Here is an 18,296-nt window from a genome sequence, read left to right on the forward strand (position 1 = left end):
ACCCATTTCTAGGCATTAATCTTTGCTTCTTGATCCATTATTGACGTCCTCTGTGCTCTGACCCACTTTTCACTTTCTGGCTTACAGGCTATCTTTCCTCAAATTACAGGGTCTATAATTATATTTCTGGCTAGGCACCTTGACCTTTGTACCTGGAAGCTGTTTCTGAAGTTTCAGTGAGAGAAGCTAGCTAACAATAAGTCAACACACCAGTATACTCGTTCGATAAAAATTCTGCTTACCTCATTTCCATACACCATCAAATGATGAGTTGTAATGAGAGATTTGAAGACCACCACCCAACTACTATTAGTAGTTCTTTCAAATAAACTGTCTGCCAACTGTGGGATGTTCACATTCATCTCATTTGTGCACTGAATTAAGTCTGCAATAAAAAATTTTTAAATGATTAATTTCCTCTGTGGTTTTAATTTATTGTTAATACCAGATTTGCATACAAACAGGCAAAAGATTTAACACAAAGTGGAGCAGTAATAGTTTGGAGATGTTGTTAAAAATCTCTCAATTAAGAGTAATTGAGACTACCACAATCTACCTAAGAAGCAGGGTACCAATTAGAATCACATAAATGCTCAACAATACCAAAAAATAAATCAAACTCCCTCAGGGTATAATTCTTTCTCAAGTACTTTGGTCATCTCAAAATGAATTGTTTCAAGATTTTGAGGAACCTTCCGTTTCCTTACTACTTAAAAACCTTCCATTAAAATACTGGTATCATTCATCTCTTTAAAATTAAATTTAACATTTTTCTTTAAATAAAGCTTATTTAAAGAAATCATCCATACAGAAGAATGAAGAAAATGAAAATCAAACTACCTTTATGAACATCGACCCTAGAATGCTGTCTTTGCAACAGGAAGATAACAGGATAGAGATCTGGTCTGTAATTGAGTTGGATCTGTTTGTTCACACAAAATATTTATCTTCCTTCTCTCCCCTCTGTTCTACTGAATTAGCTCAGATCAGTTGATAACTAGGTAATACTGAGAACAAAACTGGAAAAAAAGATTCTCAATAAAACTTAAGAAGAGTAACCTACAATCTGTTTAAGAGATATTATTGGTAAACTCAATGAAGAAAATGTAAAATAGGTCGGGTGCAGTGGCTCACCCCTGTAATCCCAGTACTTTGGGAAGCCGAGGTGGGGTGGATCACCTGAGGTCAGGAGTTTGAGACCAGCTTGGCCAACATGCTGAAACCCGTCTTTACTAATAATACCAAAAACATTAGCTGGGCTTGGTGGCGAGCACAGGTAATCCCAGCTACTCAGGAGGCTGAGGCAGGACAATTGCTTGAACCTCGGAGGCGGAGGTTGCAGTGAGCGGAGATAGTACCACTGCACTCCAGCCTGGGCAACAGAGTGACACTCCGCCTCAGTAAAAAATGTAATATAATATAATCCAATTTAGAGATATAATAGAGGAGAAAACCAAAAAATGAGTTGTTTTACTTTTAAAATACATATAAAATATAATGTATAAATAAATGTCTCAGCTATACTACAATAAAGGGAAAAAAGTTATTCATGACATTAATTTGTTCACTTTTAATCTTCAGTGTGTAATGATTAAATATGAATTCAAATGATCTAACTTGGCCTTGATTGCTAGCAAGAAATGACAATGTAACTATCAACATTTACTTAAAATTTTTCCTTTAATAGGTCCAATTATTATACAAGTTAATATCTGATAAACACATGCATTTTAGATAAGCAGCTACGGTGGCCAATACTGCTTAAAGAACAAAGAACAAAACAGTCAGAGTGCCCATGGAACAACAGAATGACACAAAGCTTTCACAATTCAGACTATTTGCAACAAAAATGAAACAGTAAATCCAACTTGGATATGCATGCTTCAACTTCTGAGAGTAAAAAATGGAATTTAATCTCTGCCTTCTCTAGATCTTCATAGCACTTTATAACTGGCCTATGGCACTGAACATATTATACTAGACTTCAGTTTCAACAACAGTACTTTATACACACACACACACACACACACACAATTTAATACTATATAGTGCATGGCGCATGGTGTGTGTATATATATATACTGTACTACGTATGTTATAAAACATATGTATATGTATATGTACATATATCCATACTATATTCCCTTTGTGATCTGTTCTTCCCCCCACTGCATCACTGCCATCTTCTTTGCAATGCCTCCCATATGCCAAGCACTCTTATCTCAGGTGTTTGGTACTGTTGTTCCTTCTGCCTAGAATTCTCTTCTGCTAGATACCTATGCTGCTTGCTCCCTTCACTTCCTTCCTATAGCTATTTGCTAAAGTGTCACCATATTAGATAAATTTCCCTGAATATTTACGCAAAATAACAAAGCCTTGGGCATTCCCCTACCTCTAAACCCTCCTTATCCCCCTTACTCTGCTTATTTCTCTCCAAAGCATTTATTACCACTGAACTCATCTTAATTTGTTTAATGTCTTTCTCTCTCAATTAAAATGTTTTTAAGTTCCACGTGGGCAGGGCTTTTTTGTTCTCAGCTCTATCCCCAAAGACCTAGAATAGTGCCTCAAATATAAAGATCAGTCATACTTTTTAAGACATTCATTTTGGTATGCATATGGGTTCTCTTAACATGACATTTTTTTAAAAGCATCCAAGATTGTGCCCTTACATAAGTTAAATCAACATCTTACAACTATCTGTACAGCCTGCTATTCCCAAAAGGTTGAAAAACAAAGCCTAGCCCAATACATGTGCAAATTTTCAAATTTCAAATTAAAAGGGGATCTAACAAATAAAGGTTTTTACTATAATGCTTATTAAAAACTATAGTATGCTTTAGTATTGATCACAGAAAAACTGGAGTTATTTTGAAGGATAACTCCAGAAGCTAAAAAAAATTCTTCACACATAATAAAACAGGAAAAATTAAGTAAGAATTCACACTGAGATTATGAATCCAGAATAGACCAAATGTAAAACCAAGTTATACAAATATTACAGGTGGGGTGGGGAGGATATTGAATAAAACTAGCAGTATATACCTCCCGTAGTATTTAACTCAGCCAGTCATTTTCTCCATATAGTAATTTTTTATCTGTACGATGTTTCTAATTTAATAGTACCCTGAAAATGCTTCCAAGTTTGAGCTCCAAGTCAGGAAGGAAAATATTCTCCCCACCTCTGACTAACCAAAAGTAAACTGTTCCAAACAAAAGTAACACTTATCAGGGGACTCTCAATAGTTACCGCTTTTCCCACTCTCAATCCAGAAGATACTATTTCTTAAAAAGCAAAAACTGTAACGATTTCCCTTGCCAACCAATAAGTTACCAAAATGAGGACAGATCTTATATTTTCTTTTCATTATTTATCTCAAGAATATAAAAACTGAAGTACCTTCTTGAATATTCATTATTAACAATTTCTGAATCCCACACACACTAAAAAAAAAAAAACAAGTACCACATGGCACGTAGGTTCTCTGCTTTAGGTATGAGTGAGAATTTACAAAGATTTCCAATATTTAAGGGGATGAAGACAATAGGCCTAAAAATAAGCCTACCATAGAAATGACAATCACTTTTACATGTAGAGAAAGCAGAAGGAACCAATACCCACCATACAAACACAAATGCTCTCATTTTTATTATTTCATATGCTCCTTCAACAAACAATGACTGAGGTAGATAAAGCTGATGTTAACTGTATTTACACAGGCAAGGTCACAGGAGCTAAGTGACAGATTAATGACTAGAATTAAATTTTTGCAAAGGATAAGGATCCATTAAAACATACAGCAAGTAAACGCTCAACTAGCCAATTTAATACACGTTCTCGACTGAAAACTAATTAAAAACAAAAACAATAGAAAAACAGTGAAATGCAAAACAGAATTTTCGTATTCTGAGGAAGTCTTTTTTTTCTTTTTTTTTAACAAAGTACAAAAAATTTAGAACTAAGCAGTTACCAAATGGTTTCATTAATCTTACAGTCCATATTCCTAGTGTAGGCCTTTACAAACTCTCCCACCAGGCAGAGTTCACCAACTTCAGCCTATATAGATTTCCCCAGGCAGAGTTCATCAACTTCAGAAACTTAAATTAGGACACTCAGGGTTCACTTCTACAGCAAGTCAGGCAACCCAGCCAGTGGCCTGCGCCATCAGAATGCAGAGTTCTCAAGTTCCCATCTAAACAGCAACTCACTGGGCTACATCAAAACCACACTGATACCCAAATAAGATTTTCTAAAATAGAAGCCTGGCTTAAACCAGTATTTGTTTGTTTTTAAATCAACATACCACAATCACTTAGCCAAACACAGTAATACATATAAAATTTAGTAATCCCTTTCAAAAAGGTCATTTTGAAAGAGACCTTTTCTTTACAACTGCCCTCACAAATTTACAACCTAAAATTGATTTATTCAGTCATCTAGAAAACTGGAGATACAGCTGGGCGCAGTGGCTCACGTCTGTAATCCCAGCACTTTGGGAGGCCAAGGCGGGCGGATTACCTGAGGTCAGGAGTTCAAGACCAGCCTGGCCAACATGGTGAAACCCTGTCTCTACTAAAAAAAAAATACAAAAATTAGCCGGGCATGGTGGCACACGCCTGTAATCCCAGCTACTCAGGAGGCTGAGGCAGTAGAATTGCTTGAGTCTGGGAGGCGGAGGTTGCAGTGAGCCGAGATCATGCCACTGCACTCCAGTCTGGCCTACAGAGCGAGACTCTGTCTCAAAAAAAAAAAAAAAAAGAAAAAGAAAAAAAGAAAAAGAAAATTGGAGATAAAATTAATGTGGAAGGCAAGGCAAATTAACTGGTTAATCAAATTTTGCTTCACTTATCAAATCTTTGTAATTTTTCCTTGGTGGGAGTAGAAACAAAAAGAATATTCGTCAAAAAATAGTAAACAGAGGATAAGAAACTTTTATATGAAGTATCAGCAAAATTTTTTTCATATAGCAAAATTGTTTTAAGTATTTCAAAACTATGCAAGTTGAAATTAGACATAGGCTAATCAAAGTTAAACACAGGCAAATTTGCCTAGTCATAAGTGTCAAATGTCCAGGAAATGAAATGAACAGTCTTATTTCTTACTCCAATGATTTGTGAAAGGGATCATAAAATATGGTCCAAATTAAGATGTAACTGTTAAAATTTTATCTGTAAAGTTTATGAGGTCTTCTGTGAGGAACACAATGTTATATTTTTATATAACTTCCAGTAGAATTAACTCAAAACTATGCTCTTCACAGGCTGACTTACACCTTAAGAAATCTAACCAACATAATTGGACTTTAATAACTGGGGAAATACTCTTAAAGACAGAATATGGAATGCTGAGTACAATGACAAAGATTGACAAGATAATCAGATGGTTTTTGTAACAACACTAATGCAGCTAAGGGACCTAATTCATAATCTAAGTGGACATATCCAAGAGTGAAGAGTTAACCAAATGACACTACAGTCTGACTATGAAATACTATGAGGCCAACGAATGCATGGCACAAAAAATAAAACCTGTCAGGAGAAAATGTTCACCACATATTAAGTCAAAAGTCATGGTAAAGAAAAATACACAGTACAATTCCATTTTTTAAAGCTGTATGTGTGAGGCTAGGCATTGTAGTTCATGCCTGTAATCCCAGTGCTTTGGGAGGCCAAGGTAAGATGACTGCTTGAGGTCAAGAGTTTGAGACCACCCTAAGCAACATAGGGAGATCCTGTCTCAACAAAAAAAAAAATAAATAAATAAATTTTTTTTGAGATGGAGTCTCGCTCTGTAGCCAGGCTGGAGTGCATGGCGTGATCTCGGCTCACTGCAACCTCCACCTCCCAGGTTCAAGCGATTCTCCTGCCTCAGCCTGCCGAGCAGCTGGGACTACAGGGGCCCACCACCATGCCCAGCTAATTTTTCTATTTTTAGTAGAGACAGGGTTTCACCATGTTGGCCAGGATGGTCTCAATCTCTTGATCTCGTGATCTACCCGCCTCGGCCTCCCAAAGGGCTGGGGATTACAGGCATGAGCCACCGCACCCAGCCAAATATATATATATATACATATATATATTTTTGAGACAGAGTCTCACTCTATCGCCCAGGCTGGAGTGCAGTGGTGTGATCTCGGCTCACTGCCACCTCTGCCACCCAGGTTCATGCAATTCTCCTGCCTCAGCCTCCCGAGTAGCTGGGATTACAGGCACCCGCCACCGCGCCCGGCTAATTTTTGTATTTTTAGTAGAGATGGGATTTCACCATCTTGGCCAAGCTGGTCTTGAACTCCTGACCTTGTGATCCACCTGCCTCGGCCTCCCAAAGTGCTGGGATTACAGGCATGAGCCACCGCACCCAGCCCCCCAATTTTTTAATTAGTGCTTGTAGTGGAGGTTGAGGTGGGAAGATAGTTTGAGCCCAAGAGTTTAAGGTTACAGTGAACTGTGATCATGACATTGCACTCCAACTTGGACAACACAGCAAGACACTGTCTAAAAAAAAAAAGTTATGTATGTGTAATATTTTCTTGTATATACTGTATTTGCCCAAATACAAGGTGATGCATACACAATCGAATACTTCCAAAATGACTCAGCAACTATGTCATATATGAACAGTTAGAGAAAAATAATTTATAAAGGAACTATAACACTGTTACTTCCATAAACTAATCTCACTACCTCTCATGTCACATAGCACACACCAATTCTGTATTGTAATTTATCCCACACCCTTTAGAACATTATCATGATCAAGAGCAGAAAGGAGAGCCATGATACATTCTTTATCTCCTCAAGGATGTGAGGAAGAGGTGGTAAAAGAATAAGAGTTGCTGGGCCAGGCATGGAGGCTTATGCCTATAATCCCAACACTACGGAAGGTTGAGGCAGGTAGATCACTGGAGGTCAGGAGTTCGAGACCAGCCTGGCCAATATGGTGAAACCCTGTCTCTACTAAAAACACAAAAATTAGCCAGGCATGGTGGCACATGCTTGTAATCCCAGCTACTTGGGAGGCTGAGACAGGAGAATCACTTGAATCCAGGAGGCAGAGGTTAAAGGAAGCTAAGATCACAGCAACAGCACTCCAGCCTGGGCAACAGAGCGAGACTCCATCAGAAAAAAAATTAAACAGAACAAAACAAAAAAAGAATAAGAGTTGCATGGTAAAGTAGCTGAGAATTTGGCAGCCACTATGCCAGAAGTAGGTCAGTATTTTGAACACAAGTTCAATCTCTTACAATGGTAAATGAGCCTTAAGGAATCTCCAGACCCAACACCCAAAGTAAGTCAAAGTCCTGGCCAGGCACGATGGCTCACGCCCGGAATCCCAACACTTTGGGAGACCGAGGCGGGTGGATCACGAGGTCAGGAGTTCAAGACCAGCCTGGCCAAGATGGTGAAACCCCATCTCTACTAAAAATACAAAAATTAGCCGAGCTTGGTGGCAGGTGCCTGTAATCCTAGCTACTTGGGAGGCTGAGGCAGAGAATTGCTTGAACCCAGGAGGCGGAGGTTGCAGTGAGCTGAGATCGCGCCACGGCACTCCAGCCTGGGTGACAGAGCAAGACTCCATCTCAGAAAAAAAAAAAAGGTAAGTCAAAGTCCTATCTTAACGTTTAAAAATAAAAGGCCAGGTGCAGTGGCTCATGACTGTAATCCCAGTACACTGGGGGTCAAGGAGGGCGGATCACTCAAGGTCAGGAGTTTGAGACCAGCCTGGCCAACATGGTGAAACCCCAGCTCTACTAAAAATACGAAAATTAGCTGAACGTGGTGACACACGACTGTAATCCCAACTACTTGGGAGGCTGAGGCAGGAGAATAACTTGAATCTGGGAGGCAGAGGTTGTGGTGAGCCAAGATCACGCCACTGCACTCTTGTCTGGGCAAGAGAGTGAGACTCCATCTCAAAAAAAAAAAAAAAAAAGTGTAGCTGTAGGAAAAAAAATCAGTATATTAGCACAACTAGATATGCTATTTCTGTCACCGTGTTCTTAGCAACATGAATGGACTAAGATTCCCACACGTAAAAATTAGAAAATGTAAAAATAGAGTGGAACATGGTGACATGCACCTGTAGTCAGCTACTTGGAAGGCTGACAGGAGGATCCCTTGACCCCAGGAGTTCAAGGCTGTAATGTACTATAATCATGCCTGTGAACAACCACTGCACTCCAGCCTGAGAAACACAGTGACACCCTGTGTCTAAAAAAAAATAAATTAAAATAAATTTTAAAAGGCAATCCTCCCCCCACCAGAAATGTAAAAATAATTCTACCATTTGTAAAACTGCCAGGTAAAATGACAGCACTTTCCCTCTCTAAAAACTATTCAATAGAAAAACTGCCATAAGTCTTCACAAATCATCTCATTATCTGGTCTGTTTATTGTAACAAAGTTCTTCCTGAAGAAGATAACCTGAAAAGACCTCCATCAATGTCAGTTTCAGGTGCTTATAAAGAAATAAAAAATTTAACAGAGGTAAGTATTCCTGGGGATATATACCACATAATTGCAAAATTGTGTTGGGTGTCTTCAGAACACTTTAAAAAGCAACAAAATCATTTTGGGAGGCCGAGGCGGGCAGATCACGAGGTCAGGAGAGCGAGACCATCCTGGCTAACACAGTGAAATCTCGTCTCTATTAAAAATACAAAAAAATTAGCCGGGCGTGGTGGCGGAAGCCTGTAGTCCCAGCTACTCGGGAGGCTGAGGCAGGAGAATGGCGTGAACCCAGGAGGCGGAGCTTGCAGTGAGGTGAGATCGCGCCACTGCACTCCAGCCTGGGCGACAGAGCACGACTCCGCCTCAAAAAAAAAACAAAAACAAAAACAAAAACAAAATAAAGTTATGTTGCAAAGATCATAAATATAGAAATACACATGAGGAACAAAAGAAACAAACTGTCTTAGTGTTGTAAGAATGGATGGTGATAGTCTGTGAAAAAATTTCTAACGTAAATTAGAAAGATCTTACACAAAAGGAATGATGTTATATAACTTTAAAAAAGGGGCTGTGGATGACCAAAAAAACACAAAATATCCAATATATACATGAATGTAAAATGAGTCAAATGTCATGTGGTGAGGTATGTATGAGTGGCAAAAAGAAACTATTTTAAAATCATAGATTACTCTTCTTTCTAATAATTTTTTAAAATTTTATTGACTTATTTGTATAGAGACGAGGTCTCCCTTTGTTGCCCAGGCTAGTCTCGAACTCCTGGGCTCAAAGGATCCTTCTCCTCGGCCTCCCAAAGTGCTGGGATTACTACAGATGTGAGCCACCGCACTCAGCCAGATTACTTTTTATAGTAATCTTTCATATGTATTCTAACTAGTGAGTTTCAATATTATGAGGCTGACTGCTTCACCTATATCCCTAACATTTACATATTTAAATAGGTTAAATAAATAAAACTTGAGGGGCTGTCAATGTCTCTGGGAAAACGTGGGCTTGCTTTATATTTAGGGTTACCTTACATTCAGGTACATACAGTATAGGAGTATATATGTTTAAGTGTGTGTATATATTCCAAAATGCTTAAAGTGAGACACAGGATGAAGCCACACACTTTCAGAGCTATCCATTTTGCTGGAAATGACCTGCATGCAATTCAAACAAACAACTGATTGATTCACCTAAGTATATGCCTACTTAGATATACAAAGCTGAGAAGATGCAAAATTTCTCCTCTACTAAACTGAGGTCTTTGGGGGTAAAGATACAGCCTCACAGTACATTATGGTGATTGTAATCTATATGTATAGGATTCAGAGATGGCAAAAAGAGCAGGCGACTGTTTTGGAGGGGAAAGCAAATTTTCCCTGGTTTCAATTTCATACTCTCTTAACTCATCATACAACAGTTACAGCACTTTTCACACTTCATTACAATTACTAACTCATACATCAGTCTCTCCTATGAGAGAGCTCACTAAAGGCAGTCCATGACTTCTTCATCCTCAAATCGCCAGCACCTAGCAGGGTACACCTTAAATATTTATTAAATTAATACTAGTAAATGAAATGTAACTTAGAAGACATCTGTAGAAAGCAACAATATTCTATTTAGTCTAAGCTTTAGTGCAGCGAATTTGGAAAAAAATATATTAGCAATCTAGAGTAGCATAATTGCTTTTTCAAGTTTATACCACCCCATAGTCCTCCTCCTGCCACTATAGTGATATTATGAACTGCCTCAATAAAAAGCCTCTACTTCAAGAACAGAACACAGAAGAGATTTTTTAAAAGGCATTTTCCTGGCAGAGAAAGGACTGACATCCTTTTTATTTGTGGCAGAGGAAAGATGAGGAACTGAAAAGGGAATATGTAGAGAAGAAAGAATTCAGATAGAGCTGGGTACACAAAGCAAATTCCTAAGATACTATATATTAATATATGTCTGAAATTTAGCCTCTTAAGTCATGGCTGAACCCAAGCCAAATTTACCAAACTGTTCAAACTTTAATTTTAAAAGTGCAAACTAAATTGTTTTAAATGAAGTCATTACGTAATTGCTCTAAAATTTTAATCAACACTGAAAACATATTTTTCAGATCAGTCCAATCTACTGTCTCTTAAAATTATTTTTCATTTGTCTCTTTACCCACTAATGTCATAAATACAAAAACTCTTAGAACAAAAGTGGAAAGTTTAAGTCATGAAAATGCTCTATAGAAAAACATATACTCTTGGAATACTCTGACTTCACTGCCACTGACTTGTATTTTCAAGTAGAAGAGTTGTTCCTCCCCCCTCCTCTGATTATGAAAATGTTTTAAATTACTACGTAAGCCTTCTTAATACAAGAAAGTGTAAACCTAGAGCTTTCCCTTGGCATTCTGGTAAACTCTGCATTCCTACCACTAGATGGCAGACTGTAAAGAGGAACAATAGGACCTTGGCAAGAACACAGATGCATTCAGGCTCATCTGTAAACCACAACCTTAAATCTGAGATTGTTTACGATTCCATTCTAGTACTCTAAAGTGGTGATTTTCAAACCTAGATACCTTAGGCCCATCCTAGATTCCAAATAAGGATTACTGTAAGGGACGAGGAAAATCATATTTTGGTAAGCACCACCTCAAAGATTTCTTACTTCTATGTCAATTTTTAATTTATGAGAAATACAAGACAATAAAAAGCTACTTAATGGAATAAAAACTCATCACTTAATATAAGAATTAAAAATTTTATTTAAACTGAATGAGAAAACAAAATGAAAGTATTACAGTGCTCCAACATGAAAAAATAACACATTCATGGTATAAATTACATTCTCTTCTTTGAAGATCTTAAGTTTCATAATGACAACCCCACCTATAGGAAAGAAAGCATATTAAGTATCAAGTAATTTAAGAACAAATGCCAAAATTACAAACACTTTTTTGTATTACATGCTAAGAACTTACTAATAGTTCATTAGCCCAGTTAAATATCATCAGGATTCTCAAAAAAAAAAAAAAAAAAAAAAATCTAGTACTGGATCAGAAAAATACAGAAACCTCATTTCCTAAGCAAAATGAAAGTCAACTAACAATACATTAAGAATACTATTTAACCTCCACCAATGCTGTGAACCCAAGCAGGGTCCAGGGTGGGGGCAGAAAAATTCTCCTTTCTTTCCAACAAGACAGGGAAAAAGAAACCAACAATTGAGAGGCTCTGCAAGTGCAGATCAGAGTACTATAAAAGAAAAAACATTTATAGTATAATATCTATAATTATTTATAGATAATTCTGGAGAGGTTAAAGGAATTGGGACTAAGTCTGGAGAAAAGTACGTTATTAGTTAGGAATGACCAACCATCCTGGTTTTGCTGGAACAGTCCTGGTTCACACCTGTTGTCCACTGTCCCATTTGGATAGCACACCCTTTCACTCTTAGAAATGACCCAAGTTTGGATGACATATTACACATCACCTTAGTTATAAGCACCCTAATAAAAGTTTACGTGTAGCTAAGAAATTAATACACTACCAGAAGCAGCTATTCACAGTGCATTTGCATTTTCCTTTCATGAGTGCTATATTCTAGTTCTTAGCCTCCTTAAAACACAAACATGCTTCTATTCTGCCTACTTTGCCCTCTAACCCCTCTACCCATGACCATTTTTTAACAATAATCCCTGCTTCTGTTTTTTTCACCCTGGGAAACTCATCTAATTTCTTAACCTCAAAGAAAATCTCTACGCAAATCATTCACAAATTTCTTCTCAGAAAAATCAATCTAACGTCTTCTGCGGGAGTTAGAGACATTAGAATTTTTCACCTCTGTGTCCAAAAACATCTCACATTTAAAACACAAGAACATGCTCTCAACTATAACCTAAATGCCCCATTTTTGTTTTAATCAATGACACTCATTCTTAACTTTGTTAAATTCTCAGGAATCCTCTGTCTCTTTGTATCTTCCACAATGTGTGACACGGTGCCTTATACATGTGTTCGTATGACAGCATAAATATTTGTGGATTTGTAAGTGAAACAAAGGCTCATTTCTCCACTCATAAGATCCAGGAGAGAGAAGTAAGGGTAACAGGGAAAAAGCCTTCCCTGTAGGTAGGTTAAAGTTTTTCGTTAAGAGCCAAACCCATGTCTAAATTAAGTAGGAATCCAGAAGATTTTTCATCTCCTCTTAAAAATTTTTCGACTCTGCCCAGTCACAGGGAATAATGGATTGCAGTTAGACTCCCTGCCAGAGGCTCCCTCACTCAGAAAACACAAGTTCCGTTCCATGTCCCCAATGCACATAGAACAACGAGAATCTTTATATTCCACTTTCATGAAGCTTTGCAAATCTCAGTAAGAACAAACAGAAATCCCATTTATTCTAGTATTAACTGCATACTATAATATGCCAATAGTGTCTTAGGAGTTAGAAATATACAATAGTGGACAAAGTTTCTATTATCATGGAGCTTACATACTAATGGGAGGAATGTAATCAGTAAACAAATGAACAAATATATGTCGGATGGTGGCAAGTGCTAAGAATTTCTTAGCTCTTGGAAGGGATGGAGCTATGTGTTTGGTGGAGGTTGCTAGGAAGGAGCCCCACATAAAATGACTTTTGAGAATTATGGCAACAGTGGTAGTGTGTCACCAGTGGCCTGGAGGCCTATGGAACTGACCGATCAACTACCACCTTCCACATACTGAGTAAGTGTGAAGGCCTTCCATTCATTCTATATCTCACATGTCTGCTCCACCCGTGCCAAACCAAAGACACATCAAACGGGATCGTCTCTTGGTAATTTTGCAAAGCCTCTAGTTTTACGTATATAGTACTAGAGACAGCGGAAATCTCATTTATTTATTCACATGCTTCACAATTAAAACAATCTGGTCACTTTAAGTGACTCAAAATTACACCAGCCATTTATTGCACCTGATTAAGTGACATAACTGTGGCTAGTAAGCATGTGAAGACCCTGTAAGCCAGGGGTTCCCAACCCCCAGGCCGTGGACCGTTACTGGCTCATGACCTGTTAGGAACTGGGCCACACAGTGGCTGGTGAGCTAGTAAGCATTACTGCCTGAGCTCTGCCTCCTGTCAGATCAGCAGGGGCATTAGATTCTCATAGGAGCGCGACCCCTATTGTGAACTGCACATGCAAGGGATCTAGGCTGTGCACTCCTTATGAGAATCTAATGCCTATGATCTGAGATGGAACAGTTTCATCCCGAAACCATCCCTCCACACACCCCCTGCCAGTCTGTGGAAAAACTGTCTTCCATGAAACCACTCCTTGGTGCCAAAAAGGTTGGGGACCGTTGCTGTAAGCCACTGAGTAACAAGTGAAAGCCATTTCTGAAAAATCATTTTTCAAACTGCTGGAAACCAACCGCAGTAATGGCGGATGTAGCACCAAATAATAATCTATCTACGTGGCTTTAAATTTTGAAATAATACTCTATAAGTGGAAAATATGAGCAATTTTAATACATTATTAATATATCCCTATAAAATAAAGCCATTAATAAATCACAACAAAATAAAGCCAGTTATTTTTCCTAATAAGTTTAATCTTAAGCCTTTAAGTTTCTACAAGAAGGAAAAATCACCAGGATTATTCTACAAGAAGAAATAATCACCAAGACAAAAAATATCTCTATCCTTATACACCTCATAACCATACAACTGTTCTTATAAGATTCCTAGAAGGGTACAGTGGTATGCACCTGTAGTCCCAGCCACTCAGGAGGTTGAGGTGGGTGGATCACTTCAGCCCAAGAGTTTGAAGCTGTAGTATGCAATGATGACAACTGTGAATAGCCACTGAACTCCAGCCTAGGCAACATAGTGAGACCCTGTCTTGAAATTTAAAAAAAAAAAAAAAAGACTCCATATAACCCACATTCACCTATTTCTCAGCATTAAAAAGTCTGACAATTTCACTTCCTGACAAATGTCTTTCTTAAAAGGAATTATAAAATTTTATATAGATCTATATTTAGATAATATCCCATTTATTTTCAAAACCACATTCTATCTATGAATGGATATATGAAGAGTCTCCTAAATTTCTTAAAGAGTGTATCTTTATCCTGGCTTGTGTGAGAAAGTAATATAAATTTTAAGTGGTCTAGACAAGTAGGAAGGGAAATTTAATCATCTTTCTCCCATCATTCTACAGTACCAATCTTTCACCAACTTTTTTTGCTATGATGCCAAACGATCTTCAAATAAACCTACCCAACTACAGCTTTTCAAGTTAATCTCTTCCTACACTTGACAAACACTGGAGAATGTTAACTAGTTTTTACTTTAATTGCTATATTAGATACTCTCCAGAGTGACCGGGATTGGCAGGTATGTTGTTTTCAACTCTTTCTAGAAGATATTTCATTAAAGTTAATTTCTCCCATTAAAAATCTTCTGGCTCACATTTATTTGAAAGTCTGTCCTAAGAGCTATTCATTTTCAATCTCTGCTTCAAATACTGATAATGAAGATTTTAATTTGCCATCACTGAAGTTCTGCTCTAGACTCTCTGGCTTCCATGCATGGTCCCATCCATTTCCATGTGCTACAACTGTACTATAACAAGACTAAGCAACACATCAGAATGAGCAAAAAAATCTAGAATCAAATTCGAGATTCATGATTCACCATTGTGATTTCAGGCATGTTAATTAGTCACTCAGTTTCCATTTCAACATTTAAAAAATAGGATTAATCCTTAATTTTCACAACATCTTGGCTTAGTAAGGTGATATATTTAGGGTACTTTAAAAGCACCCTAAAGCTTTAAAAGCTTTAAAGCACCATTACAAATACTTTTATTTCTTTCTTACCATCATTCTGTATTGATATTTTCCCTCATTTTAGGAGACAATTCCTCTATCACCTTTCCAATACAGTGTTATGAAAATACCTCAAACTCAATTACTGCTGCAAAACCTTCATTACCTAATGCCCAATTTCTTCATCAACTGGGAAGTGTTACCATAGATCCTTGCACTCAATCTTAAGAGTGGCAAAATCTTTATAATGCACATATGATTTCTTTCTTTCTTAATAAAGACAGGGTCTTACTCTGTCACCCAGACTGGAGTAGCTGGGACTACAGGTACATGCCAGCACATGCAGCCAATTTTTAAATTTTCTGTAGATACAAGCTCTCACTATGTTGCCCAGGCTGGTCTCAAACTCCTAGCCTTAAGTGATCCTCCCACTTTGGCCTCCCAAAGTGTTGGGATTACAGGCATGAGCCACCGTGCTTGGCCAAGATTTCTTTATACATTACAAAATTAGTTCATATCCTTAGTCTTCCAATTTAACAAGAGCCTTGTGCCAAGGCAAAGAATGCTCTATTATAATATCTCCATTGCAAAGATTTAAATACTTGTCTAAAGTAGCACAAACTAGTGGCTGTGTTGGAACTACATTTTTCAAACAGTAACCTTTCCACTAGCGGGATAGATGAAGACACACATACACAACACACACACACTCTACCCCCATTTCCATGTGGTCTGAGTGAGACTTGTTATCATTTTCTGTCATTACTCTAAACTGCATCAATTTTCACAAATTCAGTGTTGTGTTTAGTTCTCACAAATCTAATTCCTAGTATACACAGTAGGCCACCTCTTGTCTGGTTTAGTATAATCGTCATTGGCATAATCATCTTCTTTGTGGCTACAATGAACTAAAAAGTTGACAGACTATGAGGAAAGCGACACATTATTCAACTCAAGTTCACAAGTTGCAAAAGTTCTGGGCATTCCCCATCTCCAAATGACTCAAACTGCAAGCCTTAATTTATAAGCAAGTTTAAAGAAGCCAAGAATGTCAGAGAACAAACTAAATCAACTCATTAGATTTTAGGTGAACAGGTCTTATATGATGTTATATGAGAAGAACACAAAGCAATTTTGCAGTCATCTTTTGCCTAGAGATGTAATTACTATCAATTCTAAGTAATAGCAGAAGGGGTAAACTATGTTAAAAGGGGCCTCAACAGTTATAACACATTCTTGGTTAGTCATTAAGTTATGAAAATATAACTCTGATGAAGAAAGTCGAAGAAAAATCAATTCTAGATTAAGTCTATATGCCCAAGGACAGGAAGCAACTTATTAATAAGTTTCTCTCTTAAAAGGTTTCCAGCTGGGTGCAGTGGCAGTGACTCACGCTTGTAATACCATCACTTTGGTAGGCTGAGGCGGGCAGATCACCTGAGGTCAGGAGTTCGAGACCAGCCTGGCCAACATAGTGGCACCTCATCTCTACTAAAAATATAAAAAATTAGCTGGGCATGGTGGCGGGCACCTGTAACCCCAGCTACTTGGGAGGCTGAGGCAGGAGAATCTCTTGAACTCGGGAGGTGGAGGTTGCAGTGAGCCGAGATCCCGCCACTGCACTCCAGCCTGGGCAACAAGGCCAAAACTCTGTCTCAAAAAAAAAAAAGGTTTCCAATCTCCTGATGGGAAGCAATGGTTCTCTCCTTGCACTGCACCTTCATGCAGGCAAGGAGTATCTTAGCATCCCAAGCTGCTCTATAAACAGCTTTCTAACTTAGCTGCCAGTTGCAATTCTATAGCTAATTTTTAAGTTAGTACCTATGGCTGTTTTTCATTGCCACTCAGCTATGTCAGGCAGTGTTTCTAGGATAGGCTACTACAGAAACCACTTGAAGATAGTGCCTTGATCCACTCTAGGTCACCAAGTCAAAACAATATTTTGCAAGAATACGATGAACAAAAATAAATGAGGGTTTATACTCCATAAAGCCTAAGACTTTATATTAAATTGATAGCCAACACAAATTCCAAACCTGATAACAAATACACAAATACATAGTTCTGTGAAGAAAAATTACTAAAGCTAATGTTAAGAAAAGAAAAACAGGCCGGGCGCAGTGGCTCACACCTGTAATCCCAGCACTTTGGGAGGCTGAGGCGGGCAGATCACAACATCAGGAGGTCGAGACCATCCTGGCCAACATGGTGAAATCCCAGCTGTACTAAAAATACAAAAATTAGCCGGGCATGGTGGCACATGCCTATAATCTCAGCTACTCGGGAGGCTGAGGTAGGAGAATTGCTTGAACCTGGGAGACAGAGGTTGCGGTGAGCCAAGACAGCACCATTGCACTTCAGCCTGGGGAGTAAGAGTGAAACTCCGTCTCAAAAAAAAAAAAAAGAAAAGAAAAGAAAAGAAAAATTACTACCTGCTAAACTGTAACTTTTCAGTCATTAAACAGCTGGTTTTACTTCAATAAGGAAACGTACAAATGGGAATAAGGATAATGTGGGTATATCTTCCAATTCTGAAAATGGGAGGCAAAGTGCCCATATAAAGAACAAATCGGAGGGCCGGGTGCGGTGGCTCCCACCTGTAATCCCAGCACTTTGGAAGACCAAGGTGGGTGGATCACATGAGGCTAGGAGTTCCAGACCAACCTGACCAACATGGCAAAAGCCTGTCTCTACTAAAAATACAAAAATTAGCCAGGCATGGTGGGTGCACACCTATAATCCCAACTACTTGGGAGGCTGAGGCATAAGAATCACTGGAACCCAGTGCAGTGAGCTGAGACTGGGCCACTGCACTGCAGCCTGGGTGACAAAGCAAGACTGTCTCAAAAAAACAAACAAAAAAAACCACAAATCAGAACTTTACTCAGGTTCCATACCAAAAGATCAAATGCAACTATCCTGTTATTTTCTCTTTGATATTCAGTTTTAATACACAAATTCATTGCAGAGCAACCCACCCCATTTTGTATGTATCAATAAATCTTCACACTGATCTTATATCTCAAAACCAGACAA

The 18,296-nt window shown here is 38.2% G+C and overlaps 1 protein-coding gene across 30 annotated transcripts in view; it reads right to left on the reverse strand.

Annotated features, from left to right (window-relative positions):
* The window catches only part of PICALM (phosphatidylinositol binding clathrin assembly protein), a 111,774-nt gene that overhangs the window by 73,130 nt on the left and 20,348 nt on the right, over positions 1–18,296 (reverse strand). For 29 of the 30 annotated variants that reach the window (XM_054526154.2, XM_054526162.1, XM_054526160.1 and 26 more), the window contains exon 2: positions 243–385. The exons of the other annotated variant lie outside the window; for it this stretch is intronic. In XM_054526154.2, coding sequence (XP_054382129.1) covers positions 243–362 — 120 coding nt within the window. In that variant the 5' untranslated portion in view covers positions 363–385. The remainder of the gene's footprint in view (positions 1–242; positions 386–18,296) is intronic. 30 annotated transcript variants of the gene reach the window in all.

Source organism: Pongo abelii, chromosome 9 (assembly GCF_028885655.2).
Source record: "Pongo abelii isolate AG06213 chromosome 9, NHGRI_mPonAbe1-v2.0_pri, whole genome shotgun sequence".
NCBI classification, from domain to species: Eukaryota; Metazoa; Chordata; class Mammalia; order Primates; family Hominidae; genus Pongo; species Pongo abelii.